The sequence below is a fragment of the Macaca nemestrina genome, chromosome 1 (genome assembly GCF_043159975.1).
Source record: "Macaca nemestrina isolate mMacNem1 chromosome 1, mMacNem.hap1, whole genome shotgun sequence".
Classification (NCBI taxonomy): domain Eukaryota; kingdom Metazoa; phylum Chordata; class Mammalia; order Primates; family Cercopithecidae; genus Macaca; species Macaca nemestrina.
The window spans coordinates 79067726-79091490 of NC_092125.1; the positions used below are offsets into that span (position 1 = coordinate 79067726).

The window sequence follows — 23765 nt, forward strand, 5'->3', positions numbered from 1 at the left end:
AAAAAAAAAAAAATCACAAAAAAATCTCATAATGTTTTAAGAAAGTTTATCAATTTGTGTTGGGCTGCATTCAAAGCTATCTTAGGCCACATGTGGCCCACGGGCCATGGGTTGGACAAACTTACTCTAAGGTATTTACCAAAAGGAACTGTGACATAAATAGGGTGAATGTTCTTTGCAGCATTGAGTGTGGAACCTTCATTATGATGTTACTCACAGTAGTCAAAAGGTGGAAACAACTAAGTGTCCATTGATGGATGAGTGGATAAACAAAATGTGATATATACATGCAATGGAATACTATTCAGCCATGAAAAGGAATGAAGTTCTGATATGTGCTACAACATGGATGGCCCTGGAAAACATAACGCTAATTGAAATAAGCTAGACACAAAAGGACAAATATTGCATGATTCTGATTATATGAAATGTCTAGTAGATAAATTTATAGAGACAAAGTGGATTAGATGTTACTGGGGGCAGGGGGAAGGGGAAAATGAGGAGTTATTGCTTAACTGGTACAGAGTTTCTGTTTGGGGTGATGAAAAGGTTTTGCAAATAGTGCTGATGGTTGCACAACACTGTGAATGTACTTCCTGCCACTGAATCGCATACTTCAAAATGGTTACAATCACATTTAAAAAATTCCATTCTCTGTTGATGGACACTTGGGCTGTTACTACTTTTTTAGCATTTTGAATAAAGCTGCAATAAAGATTGATACACAAATATCTGTTTGAGTTCCTGTTTTCAGTTCTTTTGGGTCTGTACATAGGAGTATGCTAGGTATTTTATGTTTTATATCTATTTTACTGCAATTAAAAAAAATGTATAAAAGACTGGCCTGTGTGAAGACCTCGGGAGGTAAGAATGGCTGGAGCAGCAGCTGGATCATGAAGGGCTGTGCATGCCCTTGCTTGGGAGTTGGCTTTATCCTGAAAGCAGGAACCGTGGAGGGATTTTGAATGAGGGGGTCTTAAAGTTAGATTTGCATTTTAGAAAGATCTAAACTGCCATTACCAGGAAGAATATTAGGGAGAATATTCACCTGCTGGTCCCAAGGATTTGGGGCAGGGCAGGCCTCTGTCTGTGCAGAAACGAAGTCTGATAAAAGGGCAGTTAGGGAAAGGGCTTATACTGAGCATATTTTTCTAGTGTAGCTGAACAGCTCAGCCATGATAACCTGCTGGAAGTGATGCAAGAAATATATTGAACGACCTAAAGTACCGGCCATATTTTTTTCTTATGTCTGGAAATCTCAAAAGCACATGCTCACTTCTATAACTGTAATCATTTGATTAGCATGTACTGAAAGGATTGAAATGACAATATGTTTTGTTTCTTTGGTAGCTGAGAGACAACCTACAAAAACGTATTGTTCTTGTTCTGGAAATGGCTCTTTCTATTGCCCTTATTTCTCCATTTATCTTTTTTTCTAGGAAGTACCTGTAGACCAGGAATACTGGGCCAGAGAAAAAAATACTGTCTAGTTTAGCAAATTGCAGAATGGACAGCACTGAATATTGGAACATAAAAAGTTTTTAAAGGTGGGGGGCTGGAACTGGCAGAGTATAAGTGGCACTGCATGTTGCTTAGCTAAACTGCATGCTCTGTGAACAATATGAGCAACAGCCCTCCTGTTTCCGCCGATGAGAGCCCATTGCCTACCGGATGCCAGGCACTGCGTTTCCTCCTGCCCTTAAAGTCTTTCTGTAAAATAGATTCTTGTCATCTGCTTGGAGCATGTTTAATGAAAGCGTTCAGGCTTTCTAGAGATTGAGATGAAAATATAATTAACATCTTTGATTTCTGTGCCATCAAAGAGCTCAAACTGTTCTCTAGATATGTTGGATGCTTGAGTGGTTATTAAACCCTTTGAAATTAAGTGACAGACTGAGTCCTGTGTGCTGATGTTTAAGACAGACAGACACACACTCTCAAACTCACACACACCAGGCTTATGGGGAAGAAGTCAAAGATGACAACAGTGTCTAATTGGAGCTCCTCCAGAGTCTGGCTTCCTGTCATACTAGTTCACATATATCCTGTGTTTTGAAAATGGCAGGTTTTGGCTTGTGATCAACCAGGAGGGAAACATGGTTACCGCTCGCCAGGAACCTCGCCTGGTCCTGATTTCCCTGACCTGTGATGGTGACACCCTGACTCTCAGTGCAGCCTACACAAAGGATCTACTACTGCCCATCAAAACGCCCACCACAAATGCAGTGCGCAAGTGCAGGTAAGGAAAGGGCAGGTCGTAGCCCTTGCATGAATGAATAGTCATGCAATTTTGAGAAAGCGTAAACTCTAGAGGGAATCCTGAGAAACATATCAATAATGAACTGTTGATTGCGTGTGTACCATATGTAAAACCAAGTCTTCAACATTATGAAGATCTAAAAGAAGGAGAAAGAAGGAAGCAGCTTCAGAAACTTGTGTTGTTGAGATGACAACAACACATTGAAAGTGCTATGTAGAAACCCATGAGAACAAAAGCATATTGTCATGTCAACAAGAGAAAAATAACAGCACCCAAAGATCAAGCACAAAAATGGGGTAGGAGTGGTGGGGGCGAGTATCCTAGCAGAGGTGAGATTCGATCTACGTATTCTCATAGAACTTTTTCTACTTGGCTTGGAAAAACTGGGTACCTTCCAAATCTGAGTTAGGAAAGGAGTTGCAAATGGCTATGTGACCCATAAGATTTAGTTCTAATGAAAGAACCAAAATAGAAAAGAACAGCTCTAGCTAGAAGAGTGATCCAGCCAGTGGCTGCTCAGCGGTCAGTGTCAGAATGAGGCTGGGGATGCAGCCCAGGAGGGTGTTGTGTACAGAAGCCCTTCCCTCAACATCAGAAGGGCTGCAGCGAAGCAATTCTTCTAGGAAAACTAGCTTTGCCTCTAAGCAGTCATGTCTAGAGTTGATTTCTTATCTCATTACGGCAAAATTAAAGTTGGTCTAGTTATATTCTTGTTATAGTTTCTGCATTTGGAATAAAAATGCACTGTGAATGTTACATGTAGTTTATAGCCTATCATAAAAAAGTAGTATCACCTCAAAAAATGTAGTTATCTGAAAAATGTCTAAAGACCCAGAAAAGTTCACAAAATGCAATACTGATATAATTTCTACATTTTAGTTTTAAATATGATGATATACTTTTATTGAAATTGGTGGTTTTTCAGATTAAAAAAAGTGGTACATATTCATTGTTGAAAAATTGGGAAATACCAAAAAAAAAAGAAACAAAATCTGTGATAACTGTAATTAATATTGTGGCATATTTTCTTTCTGTCTCTATGCCTGTTACTTAGAAAACAAATTGAAATAATACAGAAAATCCTTTCATATTGTTTATATACTTAAACTGATAATGTTGAGTATTTTTTCATATTGTTAAAAAATCTTTAAGGATACCATTTTTCATGTTGGCATAATATTTCATTGTGTGGGTGTCATCTAATGCATTTTAACATGCCCCATGATTAAACATTTTGATTGTCTTAATTTTTTTCCAGATATTAAGAAGAATGTGATGAGTATCTTGGCATAAATCTTTGTTTATATCATTTGTTGTTTTCTTAGGAAAAAATTCTAGCAGTGGTTTTGTTTGAAATAAGAATATGGATCCTGCAGGCTTTTGATACATCTTGCTAAATTGTTTGCAGAGTAGTTTCACCAATTCCATTGTAACCATTATATTAAAAAATATTTTGCCATTTTTATGAGCAAAAACGATAATTTCTTGTTACTTTAATTTGCATTTTTCCCTGAATGAGGTAAGATTTTAAATATTTATATTGCAATTTGTATTTCATGTTTATCCATGTCATGATTTGTGTTTATTTGCCATGGTTAGATATTTACCCATATTTTCTTACAGTTAATTTTTTGTTTAATTTTCAATTCATTTGAAATTGTTTCGAAACTTTTTTCACAGTCCCATATGGGCATTTGGTCCATGCCCAAAAGACTAAACAAGGGCATGCTTGGAAATTGTAAACTGAAAAGGCTTAGACATGCTACGGTAGTATACAGACTCTTCATCCAAAGATTCCAAGGATCTTCTGGACTCAGGTTTCTTTTGACAGCCCAACCTATTCTCTTATGAGGAAGTTGTAACCTCAGCCCACAGTTTCTTAAAGATTTCTGATGAGTTCTTGGGGCTCTGGGGTCACTTTCAGAAGGTCGTGATCACAGGCAGTACACCTGTTTTCATGGTTGAAGATGTTACTTGATCTTCTCACGTGCCTTGCCTGCTACTAATAAGATACAGAGAATTAGGGACTTTTGCTGTGGATTATTCAGGCAAACAGCCTCAAACCTCAAACCATCGCAAGCCATGCCTACATTATCTTTGTCAAAGGGTCAAAGGTTATAGAAGCATCTGGAATTTTATTTTAATTCTTTGCTTGCACTCTTTGGGACAGTGTACAGGTGGAGTGCTGGGGCCAAGATACAGCAGAGGCCAGTGAGAACTCAGGAGAAACATGGGAGGAGCAGGAAGAAGGCAGAACAAATTCTACTCGCTGAAAGGCCTCAAGTTCTGGGTGATTATGAACCTGAACCCCAGGATCTAGAAATAGAGGTTGCAATGGAAATCAGTGTCAGATTAACAGGGCAGATGCCTAAATGGCCCAAGATAGATGCAAATGTTTTGACTTTGTAAAAATAATTATTGCGAACTGAAGCCCTGAGGAGTCAAAGCAGCCTTCCTGTTTACATCCTCTGCTGTGCGCCCTCCCACCCTCCTGTAAAAGCAACTAAGGGAAGCCCTGGGCTGCCGAATGGCAAGTTGAGACTGAAAGGGTACCTTGGTGAGCTGTAAGAGTTTGACTCTGGAGAAAGGAGGTTGATTTTTTTTTTTTCTTAGGCACCAGCAAAGAGGCATCTAACAAGGCAATGACCTTCAAGGCTGTCTCCATACCTAGATATTTGATAATGCTGGCATTTCACAAGATGCTTCTGAAATCAGCATTTCAGACATTAAACTGCACACACACACAGACGCTAAGCCCTTCACATACACTCAGTTCTAGAACTGGTGAATTTGATTTTTGGGGAAAAGTAAAAAATTGTTTGGAGCTAAACCCTGTGAATAAGAAAATGATAGGACCATTTTTTTTTTTTTTTTTTTTTTGGTTAAAAAGTGAGGTTAGGCTTAAAAGTAGTAATAAGTAGATATGATTAATAATAGGTTAGAATGATTACTTCCCAAGGTGACTGCTCTGAAAGGTAATATCCATTTGGGTGTATATTTGGGTACATTTATTTTATTCATTTTATTTATTTTTCATCTTGATCCAGAAAAGAGTAACACAAACACTCCTGGTCTTTGTAAATGTTCTCATTACTTCATAGACCTTGGGTGCATATTTCAGCCCTCTGATTCTCAGGAAGTTAATTTAGAATGGGTGGGGTGACAGTGTGCGAAAAGGTATCAAGTCATATACTACAGCAGTGCACTTTTCTACATGAGTGTTACACTTCTGAAGTTTTTAAAAATTTATGAAACCTTTGAATACACTAATCCCACTGCTTTATGTAACCCAGACACTGTTAGTAATGATTTCTCATTTTAGATATAAAGCAATAAAATAAAATTATATAAAAACATATAGGATACTATACTCAATATTATTTCACAATATAAAAATCCATTTGTACATTATTATTAGAGAATGGATGCTTTTGTTTGATTAAATGTTTGATTTGTGGACTAACTATACAAAGATAGCTTGAAATAACTTGGTTGGAGGACCCTAGGTCATTACTGCCTACTGAGCACATCCCAGTCCTAAGAATTGTTTGGGGGCTTCTTACAGATTGTTCCTAATCCTCACAACAAAGTTGTGCTCCTACCCCCATTTTATTGATGAAGAAACTGAGTCTCAGAATAAGAAACTATCACCAAGGTCATGGAGCTAGTCATTTGTGGAAATGGAATGCCCAGCCAAGTAGATTTACTTGATCCACTAAGCTTTCTCAAACTTCCAGCATTTGCATAACACCACCATGACAGTAGGCCAAACCATAAACCACCTGTGCTCTTATTTATTTAATGTTTTTCTTTAAATTGATTCAGCTTAAAAACTAATCTTAAACACATTTATTTAAAAAAGAAACTTTATATAGCTACCTATATCATTTGCCAGGTATATGGCTTTATATGGCTACCTATATAATTTATATATATGGGTTTATATATAAATTTATGTGGCTACCTATAAACCTTATATGGCTACCTGTATACAAATTTTATATTGCTACCTATATAATTTGCCAGAAATTAACAAACACTCAATATGCTAAAACATTACTAAATTCTAGCTAGAAACTGTTGCCTACAGAGGTCTCTGGACCTAAGGTGTGTTCTTTCTTTGTTAGAAGAGGTGATTATCAAGTGCTGCTAAAACGTAAAGATTTATTACCACTAAACTGAAATTTCTCTCTGTGCAATTCACTGTTATTTAATGCTATACCCAGGTGCCATCTGCAGTTATCTTGAATGCCAGCAGTGGTAATGGTCCTGCACTTTGTGAAACGCTGGCCTACACCATAGCATTTATTTTCCTCTCTATAGCTGTGAAATTCATATAATGCCGAACAGCCCTGCACATGGCTATGTGCTGGAGAGTAGGAACTTCAAATCCTACAAAGTTATAACTTGCAATCAAATCTAGTAGATTATTATTGTTATTATAAAATAAATAGACTATTACTGTTAATGTTTGTTATATATAAAGTTATTATCTGTAATGTTTTAGACTTTATAGAACATTTTCATATTGTTGCTGTTACTATACTGGCAAAGTATAGCCAGGCCTGTGAATAAAGATTTCTGGTCGCTATTCAGCTGGGTGAACTAGATTTTGCAGTAATTCTAAGTTTACACTGATACATTAGTTTTCTTCTGGAGAACTCAGTACATTTTCAAATATATGATTTCATTTCATCCTCCCTGCATTCCTTCCAGGTAGGGAGACACAGTTGTACAAAACTTGATTTTTTAAAATGGGGAAAGCAAAGCTTAAAGGGGTGCTTTCACTTTCATGTGGGCTGACGCAGGTTCGGAGTCAGAGCCAGCACTAAAATTACATCTTCTGGTAATTAAGATATGACAGTAATGTTACAGCTAGAAGCAGCTTTTCTGATATAACTGGCACATATTAGGGTGCGTGGATTTTCAAAGACATGTCTGCCCTTTGTTCCTGCCACCCCTGCAGAGTCCATGGCCTGGAGATTGAGGGCAGAGACTGTGGTGAGGCCGCCGCCCAGTGGATAACCAGCTTCCTGAAGTCACAGTCCTACCGCCTGGTGCACTTCGAGCCTCACATGCGACCGAGACATCCTCACCAAATAGCAGACTTGTTCCGACCCAAGGACCAGGTGAGAGGTTCTGCTGCCTCTATTGGTAGAAAGCAGTCACCCCCAGCCCGGCGGGCTCAGGTGGCATCTCTGATGACCTCGGCTCTCTTGTTTTCGGGGCAGCCCTCTGGTAGCTTAGACCACAAGCAGTAGGCAGAAATAAAGCCCTTCCCTTGGAAGCATCATTTGTTTCTTCATTTGGGGGACTCTTGAATTTTTGCCCTTGAGCATCTACCTTCCTATTTGTGTAAGCATTCTGATGCCAGTAGGGTTTCAAAACTGTCCTGCACCAGTGTTTTTTTTTTTTTTTTCATTCCATTCTGTAATTGCACGTGGAGTCCAGAATTTTTAGTTTGCAGTTGTATGTCAGATTCCAGCTATGTGAGTTGGCATGGGTGTGGAGATACACAGACTCAAATGATCAGCCTTAATGGCATAAAGCTCTAAGGATTCATCATAAAAGCAGGGTTGGTAGCACCATATACTGCTTTTACCATGCGCATAAAAAAGAAATTATGCTGTAGTCCTTGCTGCTAAGGAGGCTGAGGTGGGAGGATTGCTTGAGCCCAGAGAGTTGAGGCTGCAGTGACCTGTGGTGGCGCCATTGCATTGCAGCCCGGGCTACAAAGAGACCCTGTCTCAAAATATATAAATAAATAAACAAGCAAATGCATAAATTATGGTCAACATAAATATTAATTTGTAAGTTGCATAAAAATAAGTGTTCATGGAATTAGTGAGCATTTAAATCAAACATAATGAGGTCATCAAACTCAACCAACTTATTAAACATTCGAGAAATTGGAGACTTAGAAAGGTGCAGTGATGTCCCCAAGGGCACAGGCCTTGTGGCAGCTTAGGATGGATTCTGAGTCCTTGTTCCCTTCATTCCACCATGCAGTTTCTGCTGTCTCAAGGCTATTTAAAGCTTCTGAGTCACTGTGACTTCTATTAAAAGAATAAGAGAACTACTTTGAAAGATTGTGTGTGGGGTGGGGTGGAGCACGGAGGGTATGTCTAGGAGCTAGGCACACCTAGCCACTGAAAAGTTGGTGTGCCACGTGTTATAACAATGTGTATTTCCCTATCAGATTGCTTACTCAGACACCAGCCCATTCATGATCCTTTCTGAGGCGTCGCTAGCGGATCTCAACTCCAGGCTAGAGAAGAAAGTTAAAGCAACCAACTTCAGGCCCAATATTGTAATTTCAGGATGCGATGTCTATGCAGAGGTAACGCTATGCCCCTTTGCATCTTTCCTTGGATTTGACTTCTTTTTTAAGGTATGAAAGTCTTTGACATTGGATTAGATTATTCTGAAGGGTGCATTGTTTATCAACTCTGTAATACATAACAATTTGATTTTTAGATTTATTCACCTAATAAGTGCAGACTTCTGTGTGGAGGATACAAATATTGATGGGTCAGAGACTGTCATCAAGGAAGCAGTTCAGTATCTGTGGCTTCTAAGGAGAATTCTGAGTTGACAGGTTCGTGGTTGAGTCAAATTTTCTTGCACAGACTACATGATCTGTGTGGGCCGTGGAACAAAGAAAGTGTGTGCTCCTGTCTTGTCGAAGGATGGTCTTCCTGTTTAGTAGATGGCTCTCTTGGAGAAGACAGGCATTTACCGCAAGGCTGCTGGGTGAGGGTTGGGAGAGGTTGTTGCCCCTGGGCTTGATGGCACTGCCCTAAAATGCCTGCAGTGCCACCTTCCATCTGCCCTCAGATGTCTGCGTGGTGACTTAGCTTGAATAGCCCTGAGGCTTGGTGTCCGGGATTCCGCAGGATTATGGCAGAAAATTTACTTTGTAATAAATAGCTTTGGCTGTTTAACCTGATTCTCTCCCTGGGCTTCCATGAAGGCAGAGGTTGGTGGCCTAGAGGCTTGGGGAGTGGCCACCAGCTGTGGATACTCAACAGAAGCCCTGACCCCCAGCTAGGAATTCAGGAGCTCTTGTTGTGCCTCATGTTTATGTTGAGAAGGGAGAGGTAAAAGGGACAATACAGTGGTTCTTACGTTTGCCCATTTCCTCCATAACAGGGAAAAATGGAGTCAAAGCAATTGAGTTTTAACCTTTTGTACTCAGAGGAACCAATTCTGTTCTTCACTTTTGCTGTACGGAGGCAAAGCTGTGCTGAAAGAGAAATAATATATGAATTTGGTTCCCACATTCAAACAAGAGGATGTGAGGGCTGGTTTCAGCTTCTGTGCTGGCTTCTGCTTGACTTTGAGCAGCACTGCTATGTCCCACTTACCTTGCCTGAATGATGAGATAATCGTATTTCTGCCTAGGGTTACCTTAAAGGTCTGTTGAAGGATCAATTTGGATAATGTAATTTATGAGGTGTATAAATGCAATATCAATCGATGGAGGATAATGAAAGTACTCCCAAATCCACTGCTAATGCTTTATATAAAATACTCTTGGCTCCCACCTTCCAAGGGTAGCGTTTCTTCTAAAGATGGCAGAGAACTTCCTAGTGTGAGGCAGGTGGACTGTGTGCATATCCCCCACGGTCCTGGGTTGGGCGTCTCTCAGTGCTTCTTTGTGACAAGGGAGCGCTGCCTGTCCTGCTCCTGTGCACAATGGGCCAGCCTGACTCAGACAACAGGAAAATAATCTCTGTTTGGTTGCCTTTGACCATGTCCTTGATATTCATCTTCCACTAGCTATGGCTAGGAGAGTCATTTTTCCTGAGAACATTCCTTCTCAGGAAAAGAGAAATGAGTGGGGAGGGTTTTGAATAAACACTTGTGTTTCACTTAAGTATGTTGTCTCTTCTATGCCTCACAGAGCCCAGCAGGGTAAAGCTATCATTCCTATCTTACAGGAGAGAAGAGAGAGGCTTGGGGAGGTGAGGTGGCCTGCCCTAGGCTATACCACAGCAAGGAGGGGCTGGGTTTTGAACCCCAATTGTACAAGGCCAGAGGAACCCTGAGAATTCTAGGGCATATCCGTGGGGCTGGGACAGCTGGATTCCACTCTGCATGCTTCAGCAAGTGACCACACAAGCCTGAACAGGTCACCGAACCTGCCGAGGCCTCTGCTTCTTGCAGTTGTAAAACATGGGCAATTCCAATGACTCCCTCGCCTGATGGGAGCTGTGAGAATCAAGGTCGATGACAATTTGTGGAAAAGTTCTAGGACATTAAGTACCACAGAAAGGTAAGGAAGAGTTTCATTCCTGGGAGTTTGGCTCAGACCCCCCAGCTTTCTCCCTATGATCGGCTTTAAGCTTTCTTTCCCCTGGTGTGATCTGTGCACCAAGGGTCATACTGAAGCCATTTCCACTCCAAAATTCTGTGACAGTAAGATTCGGATGAGAGGAGAGGAGGAGACAGCCCAGAGTAGAACTTCAGATCTCGGAGATTTCTTTCAATTGAATCTTACTTTAAAAACCCGCATCTCTCTCTCTATCTCTGAGTGTTTCCTAATTGAGAACATTCTGTATGTGAAGTTGGGCGGTAACACAATGGTGGCTGAGCCGGCCTTGTATCTAGTAATTCACCCATCATCTAGTGGGTTGCTGCCCCTGTGTGGTGTGCGCTGTGAATAGACACCTGAGAACAAGGGTTGAAGAAATGCATTTGCTTCTCCTGAGGAGCTCAGGGTGGTCAGATAGTGAACAAGCAGTCACAGTCCAGTAAGACATGGCCAGGAGGGTGGTGAGCAGCTAGACCTGGGGACGTGACTAACACCTGCATTGTGGGGTGAGCTGAAGCATGGGGCACCCAGGGCTCTGGTCTCAGAACCTTTCTCATTTGTCTGCACTCACTTTTCTGATCTGTTCCTTCCTTCCTTCCTTCTTTCCTTCCTTCCTTTTTCCTTCCTTCCCTTCCTTCCCTTCCTTCCCTTCCTTCCCTTCCCTCCCTTCCCTCCCTTCCCTCCCCTCCCTCCCCTCCCTCCCCTCCCTCCCTCCCTCCCTTTCTCCCTTCCTCCCTTCCTTCCTTCCTTCCTTCCTTCCTTCCTTCCTTCCTTCCTTCCTTCCTTCCTTCCTTCCTTCCTTCCTTCCTTCCTTCCTTCCTTCCTTCCTTTCTTTCTTTTCTTTCTTTTCTTTCTTTCTTTCCTTTCTTTTCTTTCTTTCTTTCATTTTCAAAACCTCATCTGCCCTGAGGACTCCTAACTATATCCTTCTGCCAGAGCTTTCCCCTGCTTCTCCATAGCTCCATGTGGATGTCTAATCCAATGTCAGGATGTCTGAAATTGAGGGTCAGGTTTCCACCCTAAAGCCTGCTGTGCCCAGTCTCGCCCATCTCAGCACACAGCAGCCCTGACTTCTGCTGGCTCAGGCCCCAAACTGCGAACCACCCTTTGTTCTTCTCTTTGTCTCATATCCCAAGTTCCTACAGTTGACAAATCTTTATGGCTGGGCCCTCCTCCCCACACCCCTCCCTGCCTGGATGTAGTCACCACTGGTGCTGCAATAGCCTGGGTTCACTGGCCTTCCTGCCCCACTCTTGACCCAGCCCTGCCACCATCCATGGGCTGTTCTCAGCACATCTGTCAAAGTAACCCTGTTGATGTAAGTAACATCATGTGATTCTTCAGCTCAAAGCCCTCTCACAGTTCTCCACTTTTCTTCAAGTAAAAGATGGGATCCTTATGGATGGCCTTGAAGGCCCAACATGACACCCCGCCAGCTCCCAGCCCCTTCTCCTCTCACTCCCCTCTGCTGTCTCATTCTGCCCCAGCCATACTGGCCTTTTCTCTGTGTCCTGGCTGGGTCCTCTGCCTGGCATACCTTCCCTCACAGGCCTCATGGCTCACTCCAGTGCCTCTTTCAGTCCCCTGCTGCAGTCTTCACTGACCCCACTCATCCAGCCCCTCACAGCACACACCCCACCTAACAAGCCGTGTGTACTCAGGTTTTAGTGTATTGTCTGTTTCCCCTATGCAAGCTCTTTATCTCCAGCCCCTAGGAGAGCCCCTGGCACACAGTAGGTGTGCACTACTTATCTGTTAAATGAATGACCGGATAAGTATTATCCAGGAGAAGGGGGAGCACTGAGGCAGGGGTGCATACACAGGGCTATGAAGGTGTGAGAGAATGGTCATCTCGCAGCACTGGGGCTCAGGAGAGGAGGGGAGCTGAGAGCACAGGTATGTGGTGTCTGGTTTTGGGGAGTCTGGGAAGAATTTTTAGCCAGAGAGTGACTGAATCTGATTTGCATGGTACATATTTGCTTCTGCCAGGAGCCTGGAGAAGGATTAGAGCAGGTGGGGCCAGGGTGCAGCTGAGAGAGCAGGCTAGCATGGAGGAAGGCTGAGGACCTGCACGGAAGTTTCTGGAAAGCAGACCCACAGTGCATCTCAGAACCTACTTTCTCAGCAACTGTGGCTTTTCTCTGCCTCCCTTCGTCATCGGCACTCCCCACACTCATTTCTTATACCTCATTTCTCCCCAGAGCCACAGTGGAGACATCCACCCCACCTGCCACAGTCAGTGACTTTTTCAGTCGCTGCCACCCCACCCTGAGGACCCATGGGCACTACTTACTGAAACGTTTCTCCTTTGGCTGCACTGCCCTTACTTCTCTGCTGTTTGTCCTCATTCCTTACTTCCAAAAGTTCTGGCCTTGACCCTTTTCTCTCCCCTCCTTGGTGATCACACTCTCCTGCAGCATCACCCTCTGTCACCTGATGTAGGTCCCTCAAATGTCCACCCGGACCCCCTCTGGAGTGCCGTGTCACAGTTCCAACTCTCTGTTGGTTGACAGAGAAACTCAGACTTAGGTGCTCACACTCCAGCCCCTACACCCTCACCCCACCTCCCCAAACTCATTCTTTCTTTCTTTTTTGAAACAGAGTCTTGCTCTGTCACCCAGGCCGGAGTGCAGTGGTGTGATCTCAGCTCACTGCAACCTCTGCCTCCTGGGTTCAAGCGATTCTCCTGCCTCAGCCTCCTGAGTAGCTGGGATTACAGGCATGTGCCACCACGCCCAGCTAATTTTTGTATTTTTAATATAGAAGGAGTTTTGCCATGTTGGCCAGGCTGGTCTTGAACTCCTGACCTCAGGTGATCCACCCGCCTTGGCCTCACAAAGTGCTAGGATTACAGGCATGAGCCACCGTGCCTGGTCCCCAAACTCCTTCTGTTAACTTCTCTGTTTCTATCCAGGCAGCTCATTTTTTTCTTTCACCCAGTCTGGGAAGGTGACAGTCAGCCCTGGCTCCTCCCTCTGCTGTGTTCCTCCCAGCCCCAGCCACATCGGCTCCCCTTTCTATTCTCAACCACCAGCCAGATCCAACGTTTGTTACCTTAAGTTTGGACCACTAAGTGCTCCCTCCTGAATATTGCCACAGCCAAGCCTCCCAGAGCTGATCAGCGTGATCTCTCCCTCTCTAAAAGTTTGTGACAAAACATCAGTGTTGCTGCCTTGCTCAGAAGGCTTTAGTGGTTCTCCATGTCACAAAGGTCCACACTTCCCACTCAATCATTACATTCCTCTGTAACCTTGCCACAGTCTGCTTTTCCAGCCTTTATTACCAACTGTATTAGTTCATTTTCATACTGCTATGAAGAAATACCCGAGACTGGGTAATTTATAAAGATAGAGAGGCTTAATGGACTCAGTTCCACATGGCTGGGGAGGCCTCACAATCATGGCAAAAGTCAGAGGAGAAGCAAAGGCATGTCTCACATGGTGGCAGGCGAGAGAATGCGTGCAGGGGAACTGCCCTTTATAAAACCATCAGATCTTGTGAGATTTATTCACTATCACAAGAAAAGCACTGGAAAGACCCACCCCCATGATTCAATTATCTCCCACTGGATCCCTCCCATGACATATGGAGATTATGGGAGCTACAATTCAAGATGAGATTTGGATGGGGACACAACCAAACCATATCACCAGTGAAAGCTCCAAACTGCAAACTGATGTCTCCTGGTCACTGAGACTCTTACTCCCTTCCCTACTTAAAACTCTTGACATTCTCTGAAAGCCTGGATTAAAAGCCCTCTCCCCCGGGAAGCCTGCTGTGATGGCAGGACCTCAAAGAGCTCCCTCCCGTCTCTGAAGCTATGGTGTGCTCTGAGCCTCTCCCATGCCATGCTTGTCCTGTTTGAACTGGTCACCTCCAGGTGCTGTAGGAAGACTTTCCTGGGCTCATCAGTGCTTATGACTCAATCCCCAGTAGTTTTTACTGGACATAGAAGGGGCTCTGGAAATATTTCTTTAATTAATAAGAACTTAATTTCCTAAGTGGAACCCTTGTTTTTCTCCTTTTATACTCTTTTTATGTGTTTTTTTGTGACCACAGTGCCTCCTTGTGGAGAAATGTTCACAGGACAGGCTGTGGCTGTGCTAATCCGCTGTGCCCAGTTTTCTGGACTGTTGAAAATATGCACCTGAGACGCGTTTTATGATTTATGACAGAACAAAACCCCGGTGTCATATATATCAAGAATAACACACACTATTGGAGTTAAAATTCTGAGCTTGAAACTCTGTCCCTCAGCTCATCATCAACCAAGGACAAGGCAGTTTGCTTTCTAACTCCAGGTCTTTGCCTTTCGCCCTTGTGTGGCGGGCAATTCTCTCCGAGGGTAAGAAGGTCAGGACTATAATCAAATGAACTTTGCCTCCTCAGCGCCCTTCCTTCTTATTGCTGTCCCCTCTGCCTGGAGTCCCCTTACCCTTCTTTTGTGCCTCTCAAATTCTCTGCCCTTTTAGACTCAGCACTTATCTTACCTATTCCATAAAACTTCCTCTAACCAGACCAGCCCGGAGAGCTGTGCCTCTAAATCCCCACAGTGAGTATTGCCTGCACAGTGAAACCAACACACAACATGCTGCCTTGGAGTGCTTTTTGTGAATATTTGTGGCATTTAAAAACAGAATATTGATCTTTAGAATTCCATGTATGGATGGCCTATCTCGGCTGCTAGATTGGAGGGCCTTGGTCCACTAATGCGGTTTGTCGTGGAAAGTAGGCTCCGCTGACCCAGCCCACAGGCGATGCCTGCAGAGCTCCCCTGGCTTCAGTGCTTCGTAAATGCTCCAGCAAAAATCAAAGAGGAATGAGGCTGCTGGCCCTGCTCCTGATGTGTCCGTATCTGGCCGGCGAGACATGCACGTACTCAATGACTTCAGGCTCTTGAGCCATATAACTTCAGGCAGGCACGAAGGGATCTGATACGAACTGAAGTAATGAGTAATGTCCCCTTCTGTCCCCCTCCCCACTTTCACCCACCCCATCCACTTTGTGCACCCCAACCCCCACCAGGAGTCAAGTGGGATCATCAGGGAGCCTCCCTGAGCGAGGTGAGTTTCCACGACAGTTACAAGTGAGAGGAGAGAGAAATCTCATCTCAGGGGAATGAACTGGCATGTGAAAGCCAGAGAGAGGGAACGCGAAGGTGTGTGGGTATGGCTTGGCAGAGCAGGGCTGGGTGAGAACAGAAGGCTGCCATCGCTGATGTGGGTGACATCGTTAGGTGCGGGCGCTCCTGGGAAGTCTCTACACACGTGTCAGGGGCGGGGCCTGGAGGTGCTCATGGGAGTTTGCGCTTTGTTTCCTAGGATTCTTGGGACGAGCTTCTTATTGGTGACGTGGAACTGAAAAGGTTGATGGCTTGTTCCAGGTAAGGCGCTTTCCTGTCCCTGTGGGGTGGGGGTGGGGATAAGGCCACTCTGCTCTGTCCCCCTTATGATGTTCTGTGTGTGTCTCCAGATGCATTTTAACCACAGTGGACCCAGACACCGGCGTCATGAGCAGGAAGGAGCCGCTGGAAACACTGAAGAGGTAGGACTGGGCAGACGGGGCTCATCCTCGGGTTTAGGTGCCTGGAACAGAAGCAATATTTGTTGCTTAATGTTTATAAGAGGAAGCAGTGAAAACACCACACACAGTCTTGAAGCTCAAGGGGGTCCCATCAAAGAGATGATTTGGGAAACATTCGCTGGTGTTTTGAGCACCAACATGTGTGCTTAAATAAATACTTTTATCTTTCATTTAGAAATCATAAGTCAAATAAATCAATGTTTAAAAATTGCTTATGTATTTTGACAAATTTTATTATGGGCTGAGTATTAGATGATACCAAAAAATGTACTAGGTGTCCTAGTGGCATTGTGGTTATATTAGAAATGTCAATATATTTTAGAGACGCTGCTTGAAGTATGTGTGTAGGAGTGAAGTGATGTGACATCTGGAACTTGCTATATGCTATATATTATTTTAGCAAAAAGAAAAAAAGGATAGATGAGTACATTTTAAAAATGTGTCACAATCTTCATAAATAGAATCTGAGTGATAATTATGGGGAGGTTTATTGCACTATTCTACTTTTATGTTTACTTTAAAATTTCTTAAGGGTAAATTTTAAGTGAAAGGCACAGTACCGAGAATCATTTTAAATTGTATATATAGTCAGGATGCCATGTTGATTTTACAAAGTTGATTATAAAATAGCACTATTTACTTTTTATTTTTATTTGATTTTACTTTTTAAAAAACATAAATGCACATGAGTAGATAAAAGGCTGAAAGGAGATGAAGCAAAATGGAGATGCTGTTTTGGTTCAGTGATAGAATTATGGAAAAGGGTTATTCTTATATGTAGTCTCTAAACTTTCTATAATTACTCTGCATTACTTTTGTGAAAACAACACCAATAACAGTTTAGTATCCAAGCACTTCAGTGCTGTTATCTGCCAAATTTGGGACCCAGGAAATTGCTGAAACTGAAAATGAACTAAGGGTGCTTCTCTTTATTGGTTCCTTTGACATTGAATACTGAGTTACAGGCCAGGTGTCAGGCCTCATCTCTACAGTCCCTGAGACCCTTCTTTGGCTTTGGTCCTAACTTGGCATCCCCAGGTATAACTTGTAGAAGGGAGGGCCCTGGGAACCTCGAAGAAGGAATGCAGTTGAGACGCGACTATCTTGTATCAAAACCATCGTGAACGAGCGCATGACAGAGAGGTTGCACTGGCCTTTGTGGAGCAGGACTCATTCTCTATAACGTGAGGCTCCCTGCCTCCCTTTCCTTCCACTTTTCACCAACCTCATGCCTTTTTGGGGGACAACGATTCAGTCTTCTTTGATCAGCCCCAATCCCTCCCTGACAATTCTACTGTCCCAGATCTGACCCCCTCTCTGGGCAAGCTGAAGCCCTGGGCTGGAGGGGTGTCATCCCTGCTGTCACCTCACTCCTCAGCATGAGGCTATGGCCTGACTTCTCTGCTAGCACCTGTCATCCTATAGGAGATGAGTCCCAGGGTGTGGGCCAGGCTGCAGCAAGGTTAGCAGGTGGCCTTGAGGGCCTAAGTCACCTGGCAGGGATACAGTGGTCAGCAGGGAAGTCAAACAGGGTGGGTGGAGGGAGTTACGGAGAAGGGGGTTTGTGGGACTCAAGGAATCTTTGAGGTGGATAGCAAGTGGCTGGTCTCTACCTGACTCTAACAGCGTTGGGTGTGATTTACAGCAACTTTCAAAGAGGAGGGCTACAGACCAGCCTGAGAGAATACAGTGGATTGATGAATAGATATATATGTGATAAAGAAAGTATAGTCAAGGCCAGGCACGATGGCTCATGCCTGTAATCCCAGCACTTTGGGAGGCTGAGGCTGGTGGATCACTTGAGGTCAGGAGTTCGAGACCTGGGCAACATAGTGAAACCCTGTCTCTGCTAAAAATACAAAACTTAGCTGGGCATGGTGGCAGTCACTTGTAGTTGCAGCTACTCAGGAGGCTGAGGCAGGAGAATCATTTGAACCCGAGAGGTGGAGGTTGTAGTGAGCTGAGACTGTGCCACTGCACTCCAGTTTGGATGACAGATATATATAGTCAAGTGTTTTATATATATATATATAGTCAAGAATAAATATAGTCAAGAATATATATATATATATATAGAGTCAAGTGTTAAGCTCAGAATTCAAGCAGTGAGTAAATGGGTATTTGCTGTAAAATTATTTTACCAATTGCCTGTTTGAGAATTTTCATAGTAAAATTTTGGGGGAAATGTCACTATGTGTGACAGAACATTGATGAGAAGAGCAGGGTTATAGCTATTCTGTGAAATGTGCACACTAACCATCAGAACAAACCAGAACTCAGTCTTCCTGTTTTCCATGGCCACAGAGGAGCTACTAGGGGCAGAAAGCAGGGAGGGCCAGAGGGAAGATCCTGGGCTGGGAGTCAGGAGACCAGGATCTGCAGCACACCAACTGCTGTGCTCCTGCCCCCACCCCCACTCAGGCCCTGAGTGTTCTTCCCTATAAAATAAGGGAGGCAAGACAGAAATAGATGGTTCTGTGTAAATCAGCCAAGTGGTTTGGGGAATTGGCTGTCATCCTTTTTTGTCCATCTTGTTCTCTCTCTCCCCCCAGTTGCTCGGTGTGGGGCATCCTTCCCTCTGGATTTAGAAGGTTTATGCTCTTGCAGAAACGGCCTCCGCAAAGCACTTCACGTGTTTGGGCTCGTTCTCTGCATCTTCAGGGCCCCCCTTCCTCCATTGGGAGCCTGTGTTTATAGAAGGAGGATAATTGACCCTAAACACAGAGTGAGGGTGGGAAGGCGGGGGGCGTAAGGAGCCAGCACACCCCCCTGATCTTCTACAGGCTTTGTGCAGCCCAACAATCCAGCCCTAATTGCTTCTAATACCCCAGGAGACAGTGCGGCCAGCCTAGGTGTCTTCTCCTATCTCTTACTGAGATTTAAATTGCCATGGATGTTTAATTTATGTTCTTCCCAAGACAGGTGGTCATAAATCGGGAAGAGAAAGGCCTGGCCGCATCGCATAAATCATGGGAAGGGAAGCAAACAGTGGTGTCCACAGCCTCTCCGCTGTTGGGCAGGTTGCTCAGAGCCACACCGCTTTCTGCCTCTGGGTACTCATGGTCCCATGGCTGGGGTTGCTTCTGGAATGCAAGCGCTCAGCTGGGAGACCTCTCTGCCTGCCCAGCCCTGCCTCCTGATGTTAGTCATCCACAGGCAGAGCCCGGGGTGGCACAGCAGTGCGAGAAAAAGAAATACAGAGGCATAGGGGAGCCTTTGTCTGTAAAATGCTCACAGTGGGCGGCACAGTGGAGGCCTGTCTGCTAACAGGAAAATAGGAAAATGGAATTTTTCTTTTCTTGCTTAAGGGAAAGTGACGTACACACTAATCCCCATGGTTGAAGGAATGGCTGGAGTCTGCCATTGTTGCTTCCATGACATCTTGCCCCTAATGGAAAGAATATAGCACAATTACTGCATGGGGACTCAAAAAAAAAAAAAAACAAAAAGGTTTTGCTGGATGCACGAATACTGTGACTGCATTGACATTTGCCAGCAGCCACTTGTGTCAGGCTGTGCTCTGCTGAGCAAAACACGGAAGATATAGCAGTGGTAACTCCAAGGGAGGAGACAGACCCTCCACCTGTCTGGCTCTGTCACCTCCTAATTGTGTGACACTGGCAAGTTGCTTAGGCTCTTCAAGTCACAGTTTCTTTATTGGTATAAACTGGACTTGTAATACCTCTTCTGGTAGACTGGAATAATGTAAGATATAGGATTTTTATAGGTGATAGAATACTGTGCACAATGACCATGTAAGCTGCGTTCATTGAGAGTCTCCATTTATAAACTTGACACTTTCTGAGAGGAGGAGAAGCTTGACCACACTTCTTCCTATACTCAGAGGCTGCTTTAAATGAAACCGAACACGAACTTGCCCAACAGCCAGCCTCTGTAAGTTCAGTGTGGCACCTCTCCTGGGAACGTTCACGATGCTAATTCTTTTATTTTATTTTATTTATTTATTTACTTATTTTTTGAGACAGAGTCTCACTCTGTCACCCAGGCTGGAGTGCAGTGGAGTAATCTCGGCTCCCTGCAACCTCCGCCTCCAGGGTTCAAGCAATTCTCATGCCTTGGCCTCCCAAGTAGCTGGGATTACAGGCATGCGCCACTATGCCTGGCTAATTTTTGTATTTTTAGTAGAGACAGGGTTTCACCATGTCGACCAGGCTGGTCTCAAAGTCCTGACCTCAGCCGACGTGTCTGCCTTGGCTTCCCAAAGTGTTGGGATTAACAATGCTGTTTAATTCTTAACCTGGTGTAGAGATAGGCAGTCATGAGGCCTCAGGAATGGCTTCTGCCCCTGGTGACTTATGGTCCCATGAACACCAGTGGTGGGATTGGGCAGTGACCAGAGACTCTGCCTGGAGTCATGGCCTGGACGTTGACCAGTGTATGAGTAAACCAGGCAGTGTAAACCAGGAGCAGCCCTCTGTGGCGCACAGCACTTTAAAGGTAACAAACTGTTTCTATTTACATTGCACCTTGTAAATAATGGAGACCTCGGTTTAAGCTAAATAAAGTGTCTTGGGCTTCCTGCTCATTAGAATAGTCATGTTTTGTATTCATTTAAGGAGAAAGTGCACTAAGGAAGATTTTAAATGAGTTTTAATTTATTAATACCAACAGGAATACATATATGAAAAGTCATATATTAAAAAAATCGTAGAAGACCCATGTATGAAACAACACTATTTTCTTTCAGTCGGTTGAACTTGGTGTGCACACGAATCCATAGACTGCTTGCAATACCTCTTAGTGCCAGTAGGGGCCGCTAGTGACCTCGTTGAGTCTTCACACAGCCTGGAGGCGGGCTTCAGCAGCAGCAGCAGCAGCGGCAGCAGCAGGAGGAGGTGGTGCAGGGGGCGGTGAGAGTCTGCAGCAAAACCAGGCAGCTGTAGGAAAGCCCTGGCAGGCCGGCCCGCCGAGAACCCCTTCTCCACTCCCATAGCTCTTCCCGCTTCTACGCCTAGACAGTGGAGTGGACCGCCACCTGTGAGCCGGTGACCACACCTGCACTTTGACAAAGCAACTCCCTCACCCCGACCTGTGCAGTTTAGGGAGGCTGTGCCGGGAGGGGCAGCCGCTCTTTATGGTCCTCTGCTCCTCATTACCTGGTGAGGGAGTGAGTGTGTATGTGTGTGGTTGGCAGGAAGGGATAGGTGAAAACTGTAAGTGGCTAGAAATTGGTGTAGATGACTATATTGTGAGGCCCCTCAGTTCTTCTCAGGCCGGCGGTTGTACTCAGGAGGATGTTGATGACCAGGCAGGGTTACATCCTGGGTGGGAAGAGTCCACCAGACTCTGAAGTCAGCCAGGCCTGGGCTCTGGCCCCAGCTGGATCCCTTAGATCTGTGATCTCAGGCAAGTCTGTTACTCCCCTGAGACTTAACTGTAAAATGGAGAAAAGACAAATTCGCACATAGGCAGTTTGTAAGGATTAAAAGAGATAACATGTGTAAAGTTCCTTATAGACTATCCATGTGTGGTGCACAGAACTCCAACTCTCAATTTCTCCCCAAGATAATGAGAGCCTGGACTCTAGACTACAGAGCTTGGCAGCCACGGAAATCCCAAGCCATACAAGCAGCTGATGTGTCGCCTGTTCCTGAAGAGGTCACCCTCTGACACATAGATCCCAGAATGTCATGGGTGTCGCATGCTGACAGAGGAGAGCCAGGCTAGGAGATATGTCTGGTTTGTCAGGTCCAAAGGCATTGCAGAAACCTGATTACAGAGAGAGGAAATTCTCTTGGCAAGGCAGGGAAGCCTGCATCAGCAGCTCGTCATTTTCATTCATTCATTCATTTGTTCATTCATTGTTCAACCAACATTTTTTTTTGAGTGGTTACAGCATATGTATGAGGCACTGTTCCAGGCCATGAGAATGCAACAGAGAACAGAGTGGACGCAATGCTGCCCACAGGATGTTTACAGTCTGGGGAAGGAGCTGTGGGTCTCCAGAAGGAGGTTCTAGATTTGACTCTCTGTTTTCTCCTTTGCCGTTTCTGATTTGAAGAACAACATTAGAACCAAGTTGTTGCAGTCACTTTTTTTTAAGCAAGGTAGAATAAAATATTTAAAAATATTTAAAAATAAATAAATAAATAAATATTTAAAAATAAATAAAATATTTAAAAATATTTAAAAATGTTTTAAATATAAAAATGATGTAAAATTAGGGTTAGATTAAATAAAAAACTGAAGGTTAACTTCTTCCCAGTGGGGAAGGTAGGGGAATCTTGCCATGTGAGTGCCACACATCTGCTCATGTGCCCTCTCCCTGTGGCTTCTTTCATTTGCTGCTGGACAAAAATATTCATATTTATACTGTCTCTGACAGACGGTTTTACTCGTGAGCATACTAATCCAGCCAGCAAACAATGCTGGGTCACAGGCGACGTAGGAGGCCCAGCATTGGGCATGAGCAGTACAAGGGCATTAATCACAGTTCCTGTTCTCCAGGGACTCTGCCTTGTAGAGTCAAACTTGTGCCCTGACATTACAGGACAAGACATGTGAGTGTTGGAGGGGCAAAGAGAATTGAGGAGGGGAATTACTCGTGGCTGGGGGAACCTGGGCTTCCTTCCCGGGAGATGTAGTGTTTGAGTTGGGCCTTGACGCAGGTATAATTGTAAAGCATGGGGACTTGGAGGAGGGGCATCCCACAGGAATCACAGAGGGCTCACCGAGTCAGTAAAATGCAGAGCAAGGTGAAATCCAGCAGAGAGCTGCAGAGGTGCAAGTAAGGAGCAGATGGCAACAGGTTGGAAAAAGCAGGCTGGGGCCAGGTAGAGCCCTACACACCAGGCTGAATAGTTGGAATGTTATTCTTTAGGCATTGGGGAGCCATGGAAGGTTTTCGAGCCTAGGAATGATAAGACCAGAATACAATTACAACAGTGATATAGTGCAGTGTCAACAATGAATTGAAAACAGGTAGAGAACGAGGAAGAAAGATTGGTTAAGAAGTTATTACGATAATCTGAGCATGCTGGAAGCAAGATCTTGATGGTAGGAATGAGGAAAAGCAAGCCAAGTCAAATAATGTTGTACAGGAAGAACCTTGGAACTGGTCAGCTGTGGACAGGCTGTGGGAAGGGAGGACAGTGGTGTAAAGGATGGGCTCCCAGCCCAACTGATGACTAGGATAGTGGTTCAGGTGACAGACATGGAGGAGACAGGAGAAAAGACGCCTAGGGCAAAGAAAGATGATAAAGTATGTCTAGACACATTGAGTATCTAATTTTTTTTGTTTGTTTTTTGAGATGGAATTTCACTCTGTCGCCCAGGTTGGAGCACAGTGGCACAATCTCGGCTCACTGCAAGCTCCACCTCCTGGGTTCATGGCATTCTCCTGCCTCAGCCTCCTGAGTAGCTGGGATCACAGGCGCCTGCCACCACACCGCGCTAATTTTTTGTAGTTTTAGTAGAGATGGGGTTTCACTGTGTTAGCCAGGATCTCCTGACCTTGTGATCTGCCCGCCTCAGCCTCCCAAAGTGCTGGGATTACAGGCATGAGCCACTGCGCCCGGCCAAGTATCTAATGTCTTGATGCTGAAAGGGGGAACATGAATGTAGAGAAAAGATGTGGGGATGTGG

The 23765-nt window shown here is 44.3% G+C and overlaps 1 protein-coding gene across 4 annotated transcripts in view; it reads left to right on the forward strand.

Moving 5' to 3' along the window:
* The window catches only part of MTARC1 (mitochondrial amidoxime reducing component 1), a 41884-nt gene that overhangs the window by 2517 nt on the left and 15602 nt on the right, over positions 1–23765 (forward strand). For 2 of the 4 annotated variants that reach the window (XM_011761155.3, XM_011761154.2), the window contains exons 2-6: positions 2066–2239; positions 7227–7389; positions 8460–8600; positions 15899–15960; positions 16050–16121. In XM_011761155.3, coding sequence (XP_011759457.1) covers positions 2066–2239; positions 7227–7389; positions 8460–8600; positions 15899–15960; positions 16050–16121 — 612 coding nt within the window. Of the gene's footprint in view, positions 1–2065; positions 2240–7226; positions 7390–8459; positions 8652–8737; positions 10539–15898; positions 15961–16049; positions 16122–23765 lie in introns of those variants that run through there. The other 2 variants (XR_011614448.1, XR_011614443.1) reach the window with 2 other exon arrangements.